This window comes from Cokeromyces recurvatus (genome assembly GCF_025118155.1).
Source record: "Cokeromyces recurvatus strain NRRL 2243 chromosome Unknown BX663scaffold_12, whole genome shotgun sequence".
NCBI classification, from domain to species: Eukaryota; Fungi; Mucoromycota; class Mucoromycetes; order Mucorales; family Mucoraceae; genus Cokeromyces; species Cokeromyces recurvatus.
In genome coordinates, this window is record NW_026251398.1 from 310,139 (window position 1) to 332,364 (window position 22,226).

The window sequence follows — 22,226 nt, forward strand, 5'->3', positions numbered from 1 at the left end:
TTTATCCCCCTTTCCTTTGTCGTCTTTGTTCTATTGCTTGTATACAATCTTGCCTCACCTCTCTGCGATGTGCAACGTTTTAATAGATTCTATTTTATTCTACCAAAAAAAAACAAGACAACGACAGTAAACACACTTCAGATGTTGCTAAAGAATATCTTGCATCTCAAGAATATCAAGTAATGAGCTGGCCTGCACAATCTCCAGATCTTAATCCTATAGAAAACATGTGGAGATTATTAAGAATTCGATTAAATGAATATAATACACCACCTAGATGCATGAACGAATTGTATGAATGTATTATCGAAATATGGTACAATAAAATTACTGTAGAAGAGTGTCGAAAGATAATAGAAACTATGCCTGATCGTATTCAACAATGTATCAAAGCCAAAGGTTACTGGGCTGACTATTGATGCCAAAATTCTATATTTGAAATACTTTTTAACGTGCTCACAAAACTGAGTGAATGCTATCGTTGACTTTAAAGCTTTGTAACGTAGCAAATACTTGATATATTTTTTAAGACAAATATATTAATAAACTCGTAAAAACCTCATCTTTTATTTCAGTATATTTACAAATGTATCATATTAAGAAATATTTACTATATAAACGAATATGTAATAAAGTAGTAAACATCCGCTCAGTTTTGTGAGCTACTGTATATACATGTATATCATGATAAATAGCTGAAGGCAAATATTAATCTAATCCTAGTTAGAGATTTTTGATACCAAAGGGAAAATATTTGTAGAAGCTATTGAAGAGAATATGATATGGATAAATATGATTGGACAGTCGACTACCTCCTCCTCTAGCACTGAATATTAAAAAAAGCCTCTATGTCACAGTCATAATGGCATGCACAACATATATAAATCGTACCATCCATGCCTCTTAAGAACTTACTACGACTGCTATGTAGTTCCAACTAAAAAAAAAGAAAAAAAAAAGGAAAACAAATCATCTCCTGATTAATAGTTGGTAAAAAACAATACAAGAGTGCCCAGATATACATTGTTTTTATTGAATACGATTTTTAAATTTTATATATGTGATCTTAATATGTATATTCATATATATAAAATAATTTATCATCTATATACATAGCAATAATAGAAAAAATCATTAAATAATGATTGTCCCCCTCTTTTTTTTTTTTTTTTTTTTTTTTTTTTTTTTTTTTTTAAGTATGTTGAACTGTAGCGGCTGTAGCAGTAGATGATGATTCAGGTTGTGGTGAATGAGGTATAATTCCTGAAAAAATATTGCTATTCGATTGCTGCTGTTGCTCTTGTTCAGAAAATCCTCCTTGTCTACGTATCTTATCCATAAATCCAATTACACGTGCTAAATCAAGATCAGGTGGATCACTTTCAATAGCTAGTGTCAAAGGCTCAACAAGCTCATCAATTTTATCAATTGGTAAATTACAACAAGCTGCAATCAATCGTTTACATTGTAACTCTCGCTCTACAAATTGAGCTTCAATCTTATGAATCTCTTGTTGTAATGCAAGGTCGTTAGCTGTATAAGCTTTCACTTTAGCTTGGAGATCATTTACATAGGCTTCAAGCTGGTCTTTTTTTGTTTTTTCGTCCATTGTATCATCAATAACCAGTTGAGGAACACCAAAGTAAATGGTATCGATATCCTCATTTTCATCAATACGATCAATATCTTCGGGTGAAGGCATTGCTTTATTACCTTGTTTCATGATATGTTCAAGCTGATCCCATCCTGTCTGTAGAGCAGCTTCAATATTACGTGTCTTTTGTTGTACTTCTGATAATTGTTGTGATTGTGCTTGCCGTTCTTCTAACCCTTTACGTGTGGTTTCAAGTTCACGTGTTACAGCATTGAGTTCTTCATCGAGTCGTTGTAATTCTTGTTCTTTAGCAGATATTTGCTCTCCATATTCTTCATCTAATGCATCTACAATCTTTTGTACGGCTAAACGTATTTTATCGAATTATTAAGTCATCCATTATAAAATGAAAGACATACTTACTTGCTACAATTTCTTTTCCTCGTTGACTGGGTGCATAAGGTCGCTTGGAATACGATGAAGTATTAGAAAATATACGTTGAGGATGACTTGCTTCCTCCATTGGAGAATCCTAACATGTTTAAGATTAATACATAGGCTTAATTGACAATTGTATTATTTACTTCTTTCATAGTAGTATTGTAATCTGTTAAGCCAAGACCTATATTATTTTGTGCCTTTTTAGTTGCACCTGCTTCCATCAATATACTTATCAAAGGTTGGCACTCTAAACGTGCTGCAATCATCAAAGCTGTATCACCCATATCATCCTGCGCATCCAAAATTAATTTTGGATTCTCTGAACACGATACAACATAGTCCACTAATGTCTTCATATAATAAATCGCGGCATGCACACGACCTTGAATACCTGCTGTAAGAGCTGCATGATGAATTGCACTTCTTTTTCTATTATCAAAAATATTGACCGACTCTTTGAGGAGATCAAAAACACGATGAAAGCAATGGTTGTCATAGTTATTGGTCACCATTACACCTCGTATAAGTGGTGTTTCACCTGCAAAATTACGACAAGCAATATTAGCACTTCGTGACACAAGTAATTCGACTGTATTGACGCGCGCCAAGGCAGTAGCCCAATGTAGAGCAGTATTTCCTTGTTCATCAATGACCATGTCAATGTTGAATTTGTTCGTAGTTGAGTGTGAATCAATACTGAGTAGATCAGGAATTTGTTCTGGTTTATCCGATAAAAAAATGGACATTAAAAGGTTTCGGTTACGCTCATCGGCAGCAGCTTCATTAATGGCTTCGATAGGGGCAGGTAAAGGTATTTGAGTTGAAGGAGATAACATAGATGATTCAATACTTGAAGATAAAGCCTCAGATTGTTGATTTATTATTTTTGTTTTTTTACGTGCAGGTGAAGAGGAATGTTCGTCGTGATTAGTAGGATTACGTATTTTTATTTGCTGTTGTGTAGGTAAATGAAGGTGTAAATGTATCTGTGGCGATTCTTGTACTGGTTGTGCTGATACTGGCGTAGTTGTCTTCATTAAATAGATAAATAGTAATAAAAAATAAGCGAATAATCATGTATATATGTGTATATACATAATGTATTTTTTTTTTTTTTTTTTTTTTTTTTTTTTTTTTTTTAAAAAAAGGTATATTACTGTTACCATTGGTTGTGATGTCTGATGAGCGGATTTCTTTCCAGCAACAATCGCTTGTTCTTTTGTAAGTAAAGTATTTAATCCAGTTTGAGAATTAACGCTATCCATATCAAAATCCATAATGGGCGCTAATACTTCTTTCACACCATATTTTTCTGCTATTTCTCTACTTTTGTTAAAAGGGATCCTATAATTCTCGATAAACCATAACATTCAATTACATGTAAAATAAATTCTATTAGTTTACCAAGTGCCTTGATATTTTCCATATCCTCCCTGTACTTTTTCATGTTCACCGATTAAAACTTCTTTCTCTAAAATTTTAGTTCTTTTTCCTTTTTCAATATTTGCAACTTTTAAGATTTGTGTTGCATTCATAAAGGAATCTGTTTGTCTACGCATGACTGCAACTCCATTTATAATAGTTTCAAATACAGGTACACCTGAATAAACTGCTGAATAAATCCTTCCTGTCTCTGCCATGATTTAAAATGTATTTATATATAAACTATAGCAAAAAAGAGAGAATACATGCATGTATTCGTATGAGGTAATTGTAGTGTTTTCAAATTCAGTTTTTTTTTTTTTTTTTTTTTTTTTTTTTTTTTTTTTTTTTTTTTTTTTTTAACACATATACAAATATGTATAATAGACAAATTAAAATTCCATCTACAGTTAGATAAGCCAAAAACACTACATAACATACATTTCATTACGACTATATATCATTAAGACAATTTGAAAACACTGTATAAAATGGTATAGTTAGCTATTCTTTAGCCTTCCAATATTCTATTGAACGATAGTATCTATTTGTTTTTTAAATCATGTATATCACGTTATTGAAGCATATCACCTGCTTTGTAAATTAAAATACTTTGGTCATGGATGTTTTGTAAATCCTTTTTGTAGTAACCATAGAATAATAACAATTTATATTCATTGATAACAGTTACTAACAAGTTATTAATATCTTTTATTCTGCTCTATACTCATATTTATTTCCCAAATTTAGATCAATATGAAGTACGGAAAAGGGGGCTATAATAGAGAATATATCAGAGGAAATAGAGCCAGCCAGGGGAATTATTCTAGAGTTGATAAAATTTGTCTTGAGGGATTTTTTTGTAATATATTTCACGAACATATAAGCCTCAATCTTTTAATTTCTCTTTGATATATTTTTGAATAATAAACTTTCCTTAAGCTACCTAGCATTTAACTATGCATAATAGCTTTAAATATTATAACTATTGATACTGGACCGTTCATATAAAGTCATATTTTCTTGTTCACGTATTTCGTATCATTGTTGCTATGGATAACTATTGAATGTATCATCAAAAGTAATTTATTGCTTTATATATATATATACTAGTAATAGCTACAGTTATATAAAATGGGGGTAAGCATATTAGCTGTTAATAGAGTATGATTATTTCACATTATAAGTCTATTAATATTAATAAAAATAGGAAAATTTTATACTATATTAGATATATTATCATTAAGTTTTATCCAATAAGTTTATTATACGTATTGAGTACCATAGCTTCCTTTTATACAAAAATTTATAAGTAATTTAGTCTTTATTACGGCACTGATATCATCATATCAGCATTGTCAACACAAGGGACATAATGAGATTAGAATAGTAGTTTTTGAAAGTCTTTACTTCAATAAGAAACTATAAATCCTTAAGATATATCAAGGATACTATGATAGTGCAATCATAATCCAAGATGATATCAAGCTAATTAGTCATCAAACAGTTGGAACAGATTATATTCTGACTAGAAATATAAATCTTATTATCCATCTATAGAGTGAATGAAGTATCCTACAAAAATTACTCAACATTTATTAGTGTAAATATACTATTAAGTAATTTGCGGTTCACAAGAGAATAATTTCTTTCATGAGCATTTAGTTAGCAGACTACAAAATCAAAATACCTAGCTTAATTATTCAGGGCTTATAATTCAAAAGCACTAATAGAGTAGTTAATAACACCAACAGAAACATGAAAAAGGCTGCTGGATACTAAAATAATGTAAGGTTAGGATATAGAACAAAGACTTCTTCATCTTTATCAACGTAATAGTTTATCCATTTATTTATAAAGTCTTGTTTAGTTTAATTTCAATTATTGGCTTTTCATATAGTCGAAGCAATTTAAGGTATATAAAATAAAAACTTATCAAGCCTAAAAAATGATCAGATTTCTTTTCTAGCAGTAAATTATGGTTAGGAAAAAAAAACATTCTAAGGCTCATTAGGATCAAACTTTAAACTATAGACATATACACCAAAGTTGAATTTATAAGTACTGTATTTTGTGAGATAAACTAAGAGAAATAGCTTTAAGTTTTACATAGTTTGAAATGGTTCAACAAATGCTTGTGATGAACACACATTATATAGTACAATATTATTAATTCTTTGATAACTGGAAGTAGTTTATTATAAATTAGATAGATAACTATCTTTAAAAAAAACAAGTATTTTTTAGTAACATTTCAAAGAAAAAAAAAAAAAAAACCTCATTGTCGCATACATAATTCAACAAACAACCATCATTAAAATGAATTATATTTATAATTATAAAAACAATTTAAAATTTTTATTAATATTTATTTATATAAAGGTTACCAAAATCTTCGTTCATCATTAATCAATAGTCGATTAATGAATCCATCCCCCACAGGACGAAGACCTGTTTTGGTAGCGTGGAGGGCCCCCAGATCCCAAAGAAATATAGCCCTCAGATCCCAAAGAAATAATGCCCTCAGATCCCAAAGAAATATAACCCTCAGATCCCAAGGAAATATAGCCCTCAGATCCCAAAGAAAAGGCCCTCAGATCCCAAAAAAAAGCCCCCAGATCCCAACGAAAAAAAAAAGAAGACTATACTCTTCCATAAGGAAAAGCGAATACACAGTAGGCGTAACTGCACCTGTAATAAATTCGCACTTTTATCACGATATAATATCTCTCGATACTATTCTATCACGTCACGGTGGTCGCAAACATAGTATTACCTTAAGATCCCCTTTGTTTTTTTCATTTAGTGTTATATTAGTCTATGACCGTAAACTAATATAACTGAAATAAATAAAACGCGTTTTTTTGAAGATATAATGAGTATACATGAAAAGGGTTCTTTTTTTAAATGCAAAAAAGGACACCTCTAAAAAAAAAAAGCAGCACCATTTCATAACTTCTTAGGGGGGAGACACTGTCAACTAACCGAAGTTCTAAACTAGAATTACCCTTGTCTGATAAGATTCAGATAATATGCTCTAATTTAGATCACCTAAAAAGCTAAGGCCGAACCCGTCCAACCTGGACTGCAATTCAAGGGGTGGGTTTGGGTTAGAGATGTATATCATTATACTTGACGACGCCTATTTATTTCATATAAAAAGAGAAACACCAAAGGAGGAATAAGGATAAAAAAAAAGAAAAAAGAAAAGAAAAAAAAAGGAAACGTAATATTTTATAAATAAATACATAAAATGATGACGTAGCGAAAGGAGGAATGTCGGGCTTTATTTTATTTATTTTTTTGAAATTTATTAAAGGAGGATGTACAATAATTAGGTACTATTACTTGCAAACATACACTATAAAAGCAACGACAAGTATATATGAGTCGTAAAGTAAAACTCTATTAGAAGCAGTGACAATCTGAATATGTTCATCACTCCTCAGTCAGTAGCAATACATTAGTACTTCATGTATTCAATTTATAGAATAAATAATATCAACCGATTATCATTATTGTTTTATAGATTTGTCTTTTTAGCTATTTTTTTTTTTTTTTTTTTTTTTTTTTTTTTTTTTTTTGTAATAGCATTACAAAAGGCAATTATTGAGCAATATAAGAGCGGGGCAGACATGGATTTTCCCAAGAATTGTGTTTTCATTGATGAAGCAAGTCTCAATTTACGTACTCAAAGAAACCATGACCGTTCATTAAAAGGCACACCTGTAAAAAGCACCGTACTAATTGAAAAGGGGTTACATTTACAATTTTAGGTGCAATTTCTCAAGCAGGTTAGGTATCATAAATATTGGAGTTAAAAAATCAGAATAAGCTTCTTCTTAAAAAAAAAAAAAAAAAAGAAAGGCAGATGGTAAGGAAGTAAAAATAAACGGTAAAGTTGAAACAAGAACTGAGCACTTTTTGGCCTACCTAACCAACGTAATGAATACACTAGATAAAAATGATATAAAGGATTAGTATATTGTGATGGATAATGCACCTATTCACTAGTCAAAAGTAATTAAAGCATTAATCGAAGAACGAGGACATAAGTGCATATATTTACCACCATATTCTCCTTTCTTGAATCCAATTGAGGAATTTTAGTCAAAAGTAAAAGCTGGTGTTAGAAGAACACCATTGAGGGCAGATGATTGTCTCACAAATAGTATATGTGAATCGGCTGGGAAAGTAACAAAAACAGATTGTGAAGGATGGATTAAGCATTCAATGTCTTTTTTTCCAAAAGTGTTTGAATGAAGAAAGAAATCTTTAAAATGGTAAGTTATTAGTCTTTGGGGGCTCAGCTTTCAATAGACGTACTTCGAATTCGTTATAAATGAATAAGGAGAAACAAATTTATTTTTATAGTATATATAGAGGTATCAACATATTAATATTTAATCATGTTCAGGTGAATCAAATGACCCTAAATCCGTCATACCTTTCTTATGGTCATTTTCGGTCAATTTGATGATGCTGGAATTGATGATTTCTGATAATAATTTGGGTGTTTCTCCTGAATTATATCTACTCTTCTTTCTATTGTTTTTATGAGAATTTTGGATCTTCTTAATGGTATCCAATGTTTCTTCTAACTTGCACTAGAAATAAATATACATATTAGTAAGGACTTTCTGTTTTCAAACTGTTATATAATGTATATACCTTAAAAGTCCAATAATAATTTATTGCTTCTTGTTGATACATTTCTTTATCTTCAAGCTTTAGCTTAATTTTGAGCACTCCTTTTCTCCAGAAATGAAATACCTCCTCTTGGTAAGAGAGAAATCAAAGCTTGATTTCGTTGTCTATCAAGTAATAAAATGGTTAGATAATACTATAGCTATAATGGAATGTATATTACCTGCTGCATGAACGAAATATATTTTTAATTGTTCAAAGATATCAACTGATGCATACTTATATTGATCAGCAATTGTCTTTAGCATTGCAAAACAGCCATAATTTGCCTTATGGTGATCAAAGTGTATCTTTCTGGTTTTTTGATTCAAATATTCACCAGAGACTTCTACTACGCAAATTTCAATATCATGGGCTTCTTGAAGTCGCACCACGCCATCTGCCTTTTAAATAAATCGGTGATCTACACCCTTTTCTTTTTAGCTGCTTGGTCATGGATATAAGCTCTTCTTTATTGTCAAAGAATACTAATTTTTCCCAATTAAACTTGCTATGATTAATTGAATTGCAAATAGCTTTTAAGTTTGGTTCAACAAGATAACTATTGAAAATCTTTTCACTGTAATTCAAAGGCACTTTAATCTTATACAACTTCAAACTTAACAAAAGGATTCACTAAAGTCAGATATGCATATATATTAAATTAAAACAAGAGGCTACTTACAATGCTGCAAAGAGTTCTTCCAAAAAAAAAAGAAAACGTAATGCAATGGTAGCATCTTCAGTGTCGGGTGTATCTGTGCTATTCTTCTTATATTCTTGCAAACAGTCCTATCAAATGAGTAAACCAAAATGGACATAAATTAAAAAAAAAAAAATGGATATTTACTCTATCAATTACTTGGTCAATATATGGACACACTTCTTGGTTGATTGAATGTACTTGTTGAGCGCCTAGAAACATTGTCACCACTGCATATGATTCCATGTCTAGCAGGGCTGCAAAAAAATAGAAATGCCAATATATTTTATTTTTATTTTTTTTTCGGATACTGTTTATTAAGGTATACCTACACTTATGGATAGTCTTATCTAGGTATCCCCATCAAGACAGGAGGATTCTTAGATGCAACTCAACTCATACAAAATAATACTAATAAAGTCCTACAAACAATGAACCAAATGGCATTTATTGGGGTTAATCCCAAGGGATTTAATCGTTTATTCGCTACTCGCTTCTATACGCAGATAGTCCGACCACAACTCGAATAGGGTTTAACTATTAGTTTACCCAGTGCAAAGACTATCCAATAACTGGAATCTTGTCAAAACACTTGCATAAGACGGATATTTGGTGGCTCTAGTCAATCATCAGTAAAGGTGATGCTTCATATGGTAGACCAACTATCGATGAAGGTTAGGGTGTCCATTCTGTAGGCCCAATTCGTTTTCCGTGCTATTGATTTACCGGATGATACCTTGCTCCCTAAATTACCTCCTGAGCTTCAAGCCTCCACCTTCAACATTCAATGGTATAAACTCATTCAAACGCCATGCTGGAGACTCTGTACCGCTAAATCCATTCCGTTAAACCAACATTCCTTTTGAAAACATCGTCAAGAATTTCTTGAAGAGAGTTTTCAGCAACTACGTGACAGGACATGTTCAGTTTTGTTTTCCGCTTGCCGCCTCAATTTGATTATTGATCCGATACTCTGGTTACCCATAACACACAGTGAGTGTAGTCGAACTATTCGATGGCATCTTGATTGGCTACCCAGAGGAATACCTAAAGCCTGCCCATTTTATTCTCATGTACACTTTAGTTGGTCACACGTCACTGAATGCTTGCATATGCACACTCATTTATTCTTGCCACGATCAATCGCAGATCCCCTTTCCTTTCTTTTAAATCATCTCCCTCAGCATAAGTACCAAAATTCGCAGGATGTTTCTACCTGGTTCTATTGTTGGCCAGTTGTGTGCACCATTCTACAGGAAATGGATTACCTACTACACGACAAACTACCTCCCTCCACTTCTTGATCCAGGCAGAAAATTATTCAACTAGTTGTCCCTTTAACCTTGTTAGCAACATTCCCCTTTCTTTCTCATCTTCTCTTATTCCTTTCCTTTACCTTTTTACCTCTTGTCCTGTAAGAGGGTTTTTAGATACTTTTTTCGCATAATCTGAACTGACCTAGACAATCCAATATAACAAACATATTATATGCTCATAGGTCGCTTTATATATTTTAATTTATAAAAAAAATAATAATAAAACTTCCTATTTTTTTTTTCTTCCCAACACCCATAAAAAAAAACAGCAACTTGCTGCTAGGCTTTGAAACGCGACAACTACCCACATATAACGAGGGATTTTACAAGCTATATGGTAGTACGCAGGAGAAGAAGGTTATGGAGACACTTGGCAGCTATCCAAAGTTGCAACAATGGTGCCCGTCTGTGTGGTGGTAGATTTTATCGTTTTGCTGCTGCCTGACGGTAATTGTTCTCAACCTTCTTATTTTATGGGTCAGGTAAGATGGTAAAAAAGGATACAGCTAGGCTTTGAAACGTGACGCAACATTCCGACATATCAAATGGTCTTTTGAAAGATATGCCGTACTGTGCTGCAAGATATTGTTTTGGACTAGACAGCTATCCTTGGTTGTGACAAATGCCCCCGCTTGCGTGATGGTAGATTTTATCGTTTTGCTGTTGCCTGGCGGTAGCTGTTTCATACATGCTAATGCTTTTTTATTCATTTTGTATTTTTCAAAATTACAAAAACGATGATGGAAGGTCAGATATGAAATTGTATATTTTTTTTTCCTTTTAACAGTACTAATAATTGTTTATTTGATTCCAGCAACAATACGCATTAATGTTAAATGAATATCTTGGGAACTGACAATATCAACTTTAAACAATGCAAGTTTTAACTTTTGGCAAGTCTGATTGCTCTCCATGGATTAACTATTCATTCGGTCTCTCATTCTACCTGCTTTCTTTTGATCAATTAATTTTGATATGTTTGTACATTATCAGCATACTTGTAAATAAATACTATACAACCACTAAGCATTTTACTATCAACTTTAAATATATTAAAGCTAATAACAGTGGTTCACAATCATATGGTTGTATTATAGTTTATTTGTGTTGTTTACTTTTGTTAGGTATCTTTCTTGACGTTGTGTTAATTATGAGTACAACATTTGCTGATAGGTTGTTATACAATTTAAATAATTGTTGTTTAAAAACAAGATATATAACCTCTTGTTCCTTTTGGTATACCTTTTCCATTCATTTCCCTTGAGATTTCTGGGGACATAGTAACTGATTTTTCAGTGGCTTGCTGTCGCGGTTATTGTGCATGAAAATAAAATTTTTGATTTCCCTTTTTCAGCCCATGAAGGGGGTTTTTTCCCTCCCTTCTCTAAATACAGTTTTGAACTGGACCGGGCAATTTTAGTAAGTGCTCATTTGGATTTTTATTTAACAAAACTTAAAAAAAAAGTACATATAATACATATAAGCAATTTTGACTTTTCTAAGGAAACTAACAAAATAAATATTTTTTATTTCCTTATTACTATTAGCTTTCTTTTCTTCTTTTAGAGTAAGAAGCTCTAAAAAAAATAGTTTATAGAAATCATAACGTGCTTCATAAGCAACCCATACTATTATCAGGGATATTTAATTGTATATAAACAGCTACAAAGCTAATTTTATTATTGTTGTCCTACTTTATTGACTCTTTCTCTAAACATGATTACACGATTCTTTTTCGACAAGTCGTTACTGAGAAGATTCATTATTATACAAACAGGTTTTTTTTTTTTTTTTTTTTTTTTTTTTTTTTTTTTTTTTTTTTTTTTTTAAAAAAAAATTATTTGTTAGCTAAAAATAGTAAAAAGAGGGTCATGATCCAATTAGTCAGTAGCTTTATTAGGTAATAAAAGATTACTATTTCCCAGAAGCAACCAATCGTGGAGGTTGATCATTATGTGCTTTCTTTCACAATCTTATTTAATGAGAAACGTGAAAACTCTAAAATGAAACCATACTCTCAGGGGTTGAACATTTACAGTAGCCACTATCCTCATCACTTTACTGGAAAATCATTCTATAAATTTGAGTGTATATCCGTCACTCCCTCCCTCCTTTTTATTATTTATTTAAACAGAGCTTTTCCCTCTCTGCTGCTGCTTATATAAACTGATACAAAGCTCTTTTTATTTCAAGGTGTAGAGGGACAAAAAGAAAAAAAAAAGGCATTTAATAGAGAATCATTAAAGGAAAAAAAAAAAAGATTGCTTGATAATTATATTTATTTTAGTAGAAAGAAATCAGGATAAAGTATATGCTTATTATTAATAATACTCCTGTTTTGTGAACAATAAAAGAATGACACTCCATTCATTTAAGCTTAATAGGCCATTTTATTACATACAAAATTGTTCACTTCCTTCAATAATAGTGCTGGTGTAAAATGAAGTAAATAAAAACCTGGAACTAGTGATATTAAATACTTATTTTATTTTTTTTTTATTTTTATTTTTTTATTTTTACATAGGTATACATTTATACAAATATTTTATTTACAAGACTTCAGGTAAATAAATATTTTTTTTTTTCCTTAGAAAAAGAGAAACTAAGACTGTTTGTTGATATAGTGTCTTAGTAGAGTTATTTTCTCCAGACGTAGGTCATTCAGATATGTGGAGATGAAATTTTCACCTAACACTCTGTAAATTCCTACCATTGCATCTTTGCTTGCTGCTCGTACATATACATCAGAATGATTGTAACTCTATAGTTATTTATAAAAGAAGAATATTAATAAATATGATATTAATGATCAAGTAAAATCTCTATTACATCTACTAAAATTTCTGCTAGTCCCTTGTCTAAAAACGAAGATAGATTTGCAGCTGCTACTTTTGTTGCAATAATGCTTATTTCGGTAAGCAATACACCTAATGGAATTGATTTATCTAAGCTTATACAGCTAGCACTATATTGCTGTGCCAACTGCAAGCTTATATCTGGACTAAAATTTGAGAATAATGAATTTAGAATATTTTTTGCTGTATATGAAATCTAAAAAAAAAAAAAAAAAAAAAGTTAATGATTTTTAATTTCATTTTGCTTATTTTCTTCACGTACCACACAGTCGTTATCCTCTAGTATATCTAAAATCATAGAGCATAGCTCTTGGATGATTATACATTCATTATTTTGACCTTCTTTCTTAAAGATCTGATTTTCCAATTGTTTGAATAGTAGAGATTGACTAGTCAATAACTTTTGAATAATTTTCAGTGCTCTTAAATGACAGTCTTTTACTGGCTTAGATTGGATATAGTCAATTAACTGTTGCAACAAAGGGAAAAGCAAGTTCTGTTCGGTTTTCTTTTTCCATACAGATAGGAGTGACCATTCAATTTTATAAAGCATTTGAATATCTATATTTTCAGGATTTATCTTGGACGTATTTATAAAAACTTGAAGTAAATCCTCGTAGTTATCGTTATGTTTCATCACTTTTTGTTGTTTTCTTCTTCGCGATTCTTCTTGTTCAAGTTCTTGTTTATCTAAAGCAGTACTTGATGATCTCTTATTGCTAGCTTGAGGAACAGAATTAACGATAGTATTATTATTCAAATCTGGTCCTGGGTTTATTATAGGGTTGCTTGAAGTAAAGTCATCTACGTTACGATTTGTTTGTTCACATTTTGCTACGGTTATAGTTTCCTATAATTAAATAAATAATAAAATTAAGATCAGTTAATAAAGTAAAGATTATATAGCTTTCTTACCTTTTGAGCAACTTTATTGTTAGGTTCTTTTTCTTCTTTCACTATTGTCTGTGACTGTGATGCAACAAGAGAAGCTTCCTGTGATGCAACAAGAGAAGCTTCCTGTGATGCAACAAGAGAAGCTTCTTGTGATGCAACAAGAGAAGCTTCTTGTGATGCATTAAGAGAAGCTTCTCTTGTTGCATTATGACTAGCACAAGTATCTTTTTGTTGCTCGTTTGTGCTTCTATCTACTATTGAAATATCATTATTTACTATTGATAGTTCTGGTGATTGCTGCATGATCAGATTATCTGTATTAGATTCGTTATTGTTTGAAGTTATGGTAGTAGTGGTATCTTGTATACTGTAATCATCTTCATAAAAAGCATTATTATCATTTGTATTAGTCTTGGTATCATTGCTTTCAATTTGTTCATTCATATCTGACATGAATTCATTTTCTTCTTTAGGCTCAAATGAAGACGTCTGTTTCAAACTTAAGAATGCACTTAGCAAATTCATTTGGAACTTGTTAAGTGTGATAGTCACTTCTTGAAATATATGCTCATTAATGGCCTTTAAATAGTTAGTCATATTAGATAAATAGCTAGTTTCTTTTTCTGATGTATGCGGAATATTCATTATAGTATCTACAAGTAAATGCATATACAATCGTACATTTGCCTCTTTTTTGAACCAATCGGTTATAGGTTCATTGTTCAATGAAATATTTAGCCATTTGGAACCCTCTAAAAGTAATTCTTGATCTTCATGATTATTATCTAAGACAACATCATTCATCCATTCAAGTATGCCACATTGTAAATAATCTAGTTCCGAAAGAGTAAATTGTTGTTGTTGTTGTTGTTGTTGTTTATTAATAGTGGCTATATCTAATTGATTCACTGTATTTTTTCCTTTCATATTGTTTACAGATTTTAAAATATTTAATAACTCTTCAGGAAGAGAAGGATGATGACGTTTTAAGAATAACTTCATTCTTTCAAGTCCTTTGCTATAGAGTTTTAATATAGACTTATTCTTTTGGGAATCACCATTAGCCTTTAATTCTTGATCAGCAATGATCAAATATGGAATAAAGCTCTTTAAGGGTACGCAAAGAACAAAAACACCAGCAAGAGATTCCCAGCTCATCAGCGCCTTATATAGCTTCTCTTTATTGTTGCTTATTGTCTGACGAGGTAGTTTTATCATTCTTTTCAACAAATGTTCAATAATATCCTTTGATGGAACACATGTAGGTAATGTAGATAAGGAGGATGGTTTATAGATGATATCCTGAAGCTTCTCTGAAAGCACTTGAAGGCCTTTACAGTTGTTGGCAGGATCACGACTTTTTAACATGGTTAAAATACGAGATGCAGAAATAGCAAACTTGTTACGTGGTTCAGATTGAGCGCGTCTTGGAGGAATAGTTGATGCAGCTTGAATTGTCTTTACTTTATGAGAAATATCTGTAGGTGGAGTTGATACATTAGATGTAGAAGATAAACGGCCTTTAACAGACTTTTCATCGTCTACATTTATCAATTTAGTTATGGTTTCTGTTGATTGAGCAGAGTATTCTGATGAAGATTCTGGCCCAAAAGGACTATGATCAGAAGGAGACCTTTTTAATATAGGATGATTTGAAGTTGATGATGAAGGTTGAGATGACGATAACGCCTTGGAGGTATTATTTGCTATTTTTGATGAAGGAGAAGATAAGGATGAAAGTGATTTTGAGCGAGCTCCAAGTGTGTAAGGTGAATATCTTCTAGACGTTTTTGATGTAGCTGTAGCTGTATTGGGAATCTTTAGTTGGCGTTGCATGGTAACATCGAATGTTTTAGTTAACCTAAAAATACAAATTAAATTATAAATTATTATATAAATAAATATGTATTTTTTTTATTTATTTTTTTTTTTTTTTATTATTATTATTATTATTATTTATTTATTTATTTAAAATTTAACTCAACTTACTTTTGTGCCTGTATTGGCCAGTATGTACCATAAATTGTATAAATCTGTTTAGAAACATCCCTAACAGCTGGGGAAGCATCTACTAAGCCCTTCATTAAGAAATTATTAATATGCAAGTTTACTTCAGGCTTTTCAATGATAGATTGAACTGTCTCTTTTGATCCATGAGTTGAAAGCATTGTTTTCAAACAATTTGCTGAAAATTGACGAACTTGAGTACTTTTATCATTAATTGTTTTACAGAGCATAACAAAAATTCTGCTGTAAAAATTTGTAAATAAGAAAAACATATTTGCAGCTTCAAGGACTTTAGAAGCAATCAGCTTTTTAGAGTTATTGCTGAGCTTTAATAAGTTGATTACAATTATTTCCATTGTATAAAGATCAAGACCATATCCTATAGCTTTGCCAATATCTGAAATTAAGGATAAGCCCTCAATTACTACTGAACTTCTTAAGGTATCAATCTATAATTATTTACTTTAGTTTAATACATGAACTATTGAATTTTATGTATAACTTACTGATTTAATGTAACTATATATTCCGTCATGAAGACATTTGGTAATGTTAGCTCTCCATTTGCGTAAATAGTCTTCATTGTTGAGGAGAGAACGTAAATCGCGTACTGCTTTATCTCTTTTGTTCCAGTTTTCCTCATTTTCTTTCTCCTCAAAAAGCTTGTTGGTGTCACTAAAAAATGCTTCAAGTTCTTTCAAAGAATTGATCTATAATTGAATTATGATCATTTACAGATCTTATTTAGTTGATGTACATATGAGGAAAGAATATGTATATTTATGTATAAAATAAAAGCATATACCTTAATGTTGTTAGTCATGATTTCAAATTTAAAGTAAATAAATAAATAAATAAAGAAATAAATAAAGAAAGATAAAGCAATCGATTTTCTTTATTTTATTTTATTTTATTTTATATGTGAATATAATATTTTTTTTTTCTTTTTCTTTTTTTTTTTTTCAGCTCAACTCCTTATAAAAGGGGCATTTGCTGAATTTTAAAAATGACATACACATGGACCAAGCATCGGTTTCTAATCTTTTGTTACACATATCCTTTTGTTTGTTGTTAATTATCAATAGATACTTTTGATACAAGTTAATTTCTATGCGATATACACACACATAGTTAATAAGTTCCTTTCTTAAAAGAAACAAAGGATGTAAATGACATTTGTTTCTAACGTATAGAAGAAATAAAAAATAAAAATAAAAGTGTTAATATAGCAGAACGGTAGTTTTTTGTTTATTTATTTATTATCTTTAACATACATGTGTAACTATTAATTTGTATAAATCTAGGCATTTAAACTTATTAGCTTATCTTTATGACAAGGATCAACATGTTACATTATGTATTAAATAATCAGACCCCCCTCCCTAAAGAAAAAAAAAAAGAAAACTAGAAAAGTATTTATTACCTCAGCACTCAACAATAGCTTAGTTTTTCTCGTACTCAGGAATTGTAAAGGGTTTGCTTTAGATAATATTTGCGTGTTATCATATATACAGCATGCATTTGTAGAGTACAACAAGAATCATTACTAATAACAGCATGTGAAAGATGATAAGACTAACTATTTGTGTAAGCTTATTGAAACGATTATGACATCAAATAAATACATATTATATGTAGTACACTAGATAATAAACCGGAATCTATTCTGTACTTGGCTATGTCTAAAGCAATATGTTAACTTCAAATTAGTTCTATTCTTATAAAGGCAACTGTGCCTATTTATCTACAAGTTCAAGGTAAATATGATCATTTCGTTTAAACATTTTTATGATGTCTGTACTCATATCTTTATATCATATCAACTCAATTATATGTCTTTACATATAAATAGAGTTTTATATGATATCATGAACTTGAGCAGCTTTTTTTTTTTCATATATTGGTATATAAAAGTAAATAATAGACTCAAGAAAAAGAAAAGAAGCAACAACGACCATTCATATCAATAAAAGAAAGGTGATATTCTATATTCAATTTATGCCATTAGGACATACTTTGTAATTTATAGACAATAATCTATGATTGTACCTTCTAATTAAACTGAATTGATAATAGTATCAATATGAACTTTTCTATTCTATTCGTTATCAGTCTTCTTAAACCAAGTTGTTCAGTATACAACTATAACTAATGCATTAACTTTATAGATTTAGAAAAGACAATTTCTTTTGCAATTATGTTTTACATGTCTTTAGTTTTATTTATTCTATGATAATAGTTTACTGCTTATGTTCCTTTAGTTGTAAGAAAAAGAAAAAAAAAAGAAAAGAAAAGAAAGAAAGGATATCTCTATTCTGAAATCTTACATATTGTGAGAGGAAATCTAATATTGTTGTTGTTGATCTTTTGGTAGTCGAATAAGTGCAAATACATGTATTAACCGATACATGCTATGGAGCGTATAATAGCAATATGATTGATAATTACTACATTAAAATAAACTATAATCTTATTGTATTTATATAATCTAAATAAATATTATTATCTTTATGCGATTATACTTTTTAATTACACTTTAGAATTTATATATAAATACTACTATTTAGTTATTGCATATATATAATATTTTGTTACCAGTAAATCAACGACATTTTGATTATATTAAGAGATGCAGTATTAATATTTGATCAGAATACTATCTTTATACACCATATAACTATTGTATGCTATGCTAATGCTTTTTATTCTTTATTTATTTTATTTTTGAAATGCGGGTTAAATGAAAGGATTATAAAAGCCACTGAATTGCCATCTGGCTAAAAATTTACTAAATAGGTTATCATTAAGGATAGGAGATTCAGAGATGATTGGGGCAAGGGAATTTGTTATTATCAGTTTGCCAAATTGGTATTTTGAAGGAACCTTTGAAATTGGCTTCATAAAAAGGAAGCAATCGTGCTGCAGGGTTAGTAGTATCATGATGAGCTAATTTACCAATCTATACCTCAAGGGATACTGTCTCAAAAGTCATATCATCAGATAATACAGGAGCTTTCCAACAACGAATTTTGAATGTGCATAGCCCATTAGTACAGCAACATGAGAATTTAAGCACTGAAGGAATTTCAGTAATTATTCCCACTATTTGAAAGAGCTAAAGCAGATACACTTGAGATGAAATGAACATAGATAGGTTTTATCTCTCAATTAGAGAACTTGATCAACTTATAAAAAGGTGAAATGCATCCTCTATCATAATAATCAATCGCTATGTTAAAGTCAAGGTTCTAAGCACAGTGTTGAATAATGGTGATTTTCTGTTTGAGTTGATGATAGCGGTTTTCACTAAAGCCAAGATAGATATTATTGAAACACATTAGAAATAGCTCTGCACAATATGTAGAGAGAAGAGAAACATCTAAAGATCGAGACTCACTCAAATTCCATAGTCAATTTTATAATATAAGTATACATTGGTGAGTATGATAAACGTTTTCGAATTATTTCTGTATAATCAAATTTTGAATTTAAATGGTTACGGAGAACACAATTTATTGCATGGCATATAGCGTTTTATATACCGAATTTTCATCTTCAAGCACGACTAAATGAGAATATTAGCGTAGCAGTGACACTTGTCAGAAACGAAAGTAGAAGTTGAGAAGTTATAGAAAAGAGGCCAGGAAAAAATATGAGTTCTAGAGGAGATATTCATTTTACACTCTAACGTCAAAGAGTTAGGATTCACTGAAGTTGGAAAGGACACAGTACTTCCTATCGATGACAAGTGCCTTAATGATGGGTTATTGAAATTATTAAAGACGCTAAGGGACATTTTCTCTGTCTTTGTGGAAACAAATCTTTCTTAAATCAGTCAGCTAGTTTCTGCGGGGTTTCTTATAATAGGTGAGGAGAAAATAAAATGGTAGTTAATTAAATCAATGTAATGTTAACTAAAATAAATTCAACCAAGCATACACTCGTTCCAATGCCAAAGGGCGGTTTTTGGTATCCCTACTTGAACTCACTATGCCTGAGGATATACTGACTGACCAATACAGACACAGTATGACTTTGATTACAACGATCTAGTTTGCCATCTGGAAGTACTACTGGAAGTTATGTATTCACAATACATCGTTTGTGGCCGATGGAAGATAGGAGCTTAATCCTCTGAACTTGGAGTCTTTCCATAATCGGCACTAGCTCTTCAGTTAATCTAATCGGTGATTATTGGATTAATATTGTCTATTACATACTTCTGATGACTTAATAAAAAAAAAAAGAAAAAACTCAAAATCCTGTAACAATATAATGTGTTAACTATTTTTTTCTAATTGTTTAGTATCTGCAATTCTGTAGTGACAATTTAGTTTCCTTCTCGCCTTTGCATAGAAATATCTTTTATATTTAGCTTCAACTACTGCAATATTGATCTTACTTTCTATATAGCTTCTGCTACTCTTAATTAGCTTGATGATAGATAATAAATGAAGATGCTTGTATTTGTTATAACAGATAACTTTTTATTTTATTTTATTTTTTATTTTATTTTTTTTTTTTACTCCAGTATCAAAATAACAAATATTTGTTACATAATAAATCCATTTATCCCTACTTGGTCTACAAGTTAATATGTATATTTTAAATAAATAACTTTGAAATATTTCAAGTATTAAGCGTATATAGTAGACTATGTTATTTTAATGAAAAATCAACAATAAATATTCCCTAATTATCTAACTACTGTTATCTGGCCTAATTAATGAGTTATTGATTTGCATTTGGAAATCTGTGGCAATTTAATTAGGGTATTTATTTTGAAGTTGTCACACAAACTTGTTACTTTTACGTGCCCCTCCAACTTCCTAGCCTTTTTCTTTATAGTTATCAATATGTGGTCCTTGTAGCTCATCGATGGCTTGATATGATTCTTTGATTAGTTGCTAACAAAAGATATTAATGGTAAATAAAATGTCAAAATATGGATTCAAGTATATCTTACTCTGAAGAATCAAAATAGATCAATCAACTTTCTCGATTTTTCCTCTGACGTTTTTGATTCTGTTGGCACTTCGACTGAGCAAATACAGTTGGTCACATAAATCTTGCTTGCTGGCATAAATGCTCTCCAAATCCTGATCTTTGTTGCTGTAAAACACCGTAAAATAAAAAGAGCCAATTTTTTTTTTTTTTTTTTTTTTTTTTTTTTTTTTGAAAATTTCAATATCGCCATAGTAGAACTTTCGCAGCATGATGACAAGGCCGTACCCAGCCTTGATATAATCTTGAGTTTCCTTTGGGTCATTTTGTTGAAGTAAGGGGCCTGTTGTTTCCAAGATTACTATTTCGATCTCACTTTCTATATATTTGAAATGAATACCATCAGCACTATAGAAATGTCGATTGACATTATAGATCGACTTTAGTTTTTCGGATACAGCGTCTAATCTCTTTTCAACCCAATGAAAACTTAGTCTTCTGAATTACTTTTGATAACGAGTTCAGAATTCGCCATAGAATATAGTAGTTATAACTTATTTCGTTATTATAAACATCACTATCGTCAATAAACAATCCATTGACGCTATAACTAGGAAAGTTAAATAGATGCTACAGGATCTGAATGATCGATTAAAGACTTTCAATGACTGCAGAACGGCATGAAAAAATTTCATGAATGGATTGTTTAACTTACAGTAACTCACAAAAGTGTGGCAGTGTTTCGGAATTTCAAGTAATTTATGCAAATCCGCAATAACTGATCATCTATTTATTAAGCAAAATGCTATAGAGTACATACTAGCGGAATGGCAGAAGTCTCCTCCTTCTGATGATGCCTATAACATATATGCACCATATGCTATTTTTATTGCAAAAATAATGTTAACAGCTACATGTATATAGATTTTATGCAAATAGTTTTTTTTGAGAAATGAAATGAACAACGTACCTTTAATGTTTAGTACTTAATAGCAGCACCTTTTACTTTCAGTACTGCTTCAACACGTCTTGGCATGCTTTCTATGTGTTTTAAGTATAGTTCAGCTGTAACTTGAATTGTACCAACCATCAGCAACTCGTTCTCATAACTCATCCATGTTTTGTTTTTTTGGTGACCTATCATAGGCAGTAAGCTTGCACGTCATATTAAACCAAAGGTTTTCAATTGGATTTAAATCAAGCAAGTAATGATGACTATTCAAGGATATTTACTTTATTTTTATTGAACCAATTTTTTGTATATTTGGATGTATGCTTCGGATCATTGTCTTGTTGAAGAGTTGCATCTTTCTTACAAAGTCCATGGCCCTTAAAAAATATCATATCCTTGATCATGCAAGTTC

At 30.6% G+C, this 22,226-nt stretch overlaps 6 protein-coding genes across 6 annotated transcripts; 2 read left to right on the top strand and 4 right to left on the bottom strand.

Moving 5' to 3' along the window:
- Positions 1 to 1,183: 1,183 nt before the first annotated feature.
- On the bottom strand, positions 1,184 to 3,725 carry BX663DRAFT_508947 (uncharacterized protein). Its single transcript, XM_051527557.1, has 5 exons — positions 3,440 to 3,725; positions 3,199 to 3,379; positions 2,179 to 3,066; positions 2,018 to 2,126; positions 1,184 to 1,959 (listed from the first exon to the last, which is right to left on the bottom strand). The coding sequence occupies exons 1-5, from the start codon at positions 3,673 to 3,675 to the stop codon at positions 1,193 to 1,195; spliced, it is 2,181 nt and encodes a 726-aa protein (XP_051382924.1). The 5' UTR covers positions 3,676 to 3,725; the 3' UTR covers positions 1,184 to 1,192.
- A 4,135-nt stretch (positions 3,726 to 7,860) lies between these two features.
- On the bottom strand, positions 7,861 to 9,092 carry BX663DRAFT_531072 (uncharacterized protein; the record flags this gene model as incomplete). Its single annotated transcript, XM_051530354.1, has 6 exons — positions 7,861 to 8,064; positions 8,129 to 8,235; positions 8,328 to 8,543; positions 8,572 to 8,705; positions 8,829 to 8,935; positions 9,075 to 9,092. The coding sequence occupies 6 exons, from the start codon at positions 9,090 to 9,092 to the stop codon at positions 7,861 to 7,863; spliced, it is 786 nt and encodes a 261-aa protein (XP_051382925.1).
- A 101-nt stretch (positions 9,093 to 9,193) lies between these two features.
- Positions 9,194 to 9,376, top strand: BX663DRAFT_434554 (uncharacterized protein; the record flags this gene model as incomplete). Its single annotated transcript, XM_051523069.1, has 1 exon — positions 9,194 to 9,376. A coding segment is annotated over one exon (183 nt), but the record flags the coding sequence as incomplete, so codon positions are not given.
- A 149-nt stretch (positions 9,377 to 9,525) lies between these two features.
- Positions 9,526 to 10,593, top strand: BX663DRAFT_55755 (uncharacterized protein). The gene has a single exon (XM_051531775.1). It carries the CDS (start codon positions 9,959 to 9,961, stop codon positions 10,148 to 10,150), a length of 192 nt encoding a protein of 63 aa, XP_051382927.1. The 5' UTR covers positions 9,526 to 9,958; the 3' UTR covers positions 10,151 to 10,593.
- Positions 10,594 to 12,964: 2,371 nt separating this feature from the next.
- BX663DRAFT_551806 (clasp N terminal-domain-containing protein) lies at positions 12,965 to 16,741 on the bottom strand (the record flags this gene model as incomplete). Its single annotated transcript, XM_051531308.1, has 6 exons — positions 12,965 to 13,213; positions 13,280 to 13,867; positions 13,933 to 15,772; positions 15,901 to 16,367; positions 16,425 to 16,628; positions 16,724 to 16,741. 6 exons carry the CDS (start codon positions 16,739 to 16,741, stop codon positions 12,965 to 12,967), a joined length of 3,366 nt encoding a protein of 1,121 aa, XP_051382928.1.
- Positions 16,742 to 20,710: 3,969 nt separating this feature from the next.
- Positions 20,711 to 21,514, bottom strand: BX663DRAFT_55866 (uncharacterized protein). The gene has a single exon (XM_051531818.1). The coding sequence runs from the start codon at positions 21,185 to 21,187 to the stop codon at positions 20,894 to 20,896; it is 294 nt and encodes a 97-aa protein (XP_051382929.1). The 5' UTR covers positions 21,188 to 21,514; the 3' UTR covers positions 20,711 to 20,893.
- Positions 21,515 to 22,226: the final 712 nt, after the last annotated feature.

Coding starts and splice junctions, on each gene's coding strand:
- BX663DRAFT_508947 (XM_051527557.1), bottom strand. CDS start 3,675: ATGGCAGAGACAGGAAGGATTTATTCAGCAGTTTATTCAGGTGTACCT. Junction 3,380..3,439: donor GGAAAATATCAAGGCACTTG/GTAAACTAATAG, acceptor CGAGAATTATAG/GATCCCTTTTAACAAAAGTA. Junction 2,127..2,178: donor ACAATACTACTATGAAAGAA/GTAAATAATACA, acceptor TAAACATGTTAG/GATTCTCCAATGGAGGAAGC.
- BX663DRAFT_55755 (XM_051531775.1), top strand. CDS start 9,959: ATGCACACTCATTTATTCTTGCCACGATCAATCGCAGATCCCCTTTCC.
- BX663DRAFT_55866 (XM_051531818.1), bottom strand. CDS start 21,187: ATGACCCAAAGGAAACTCAAGATTATATCAAGGCTGGGTACGGCCTTG.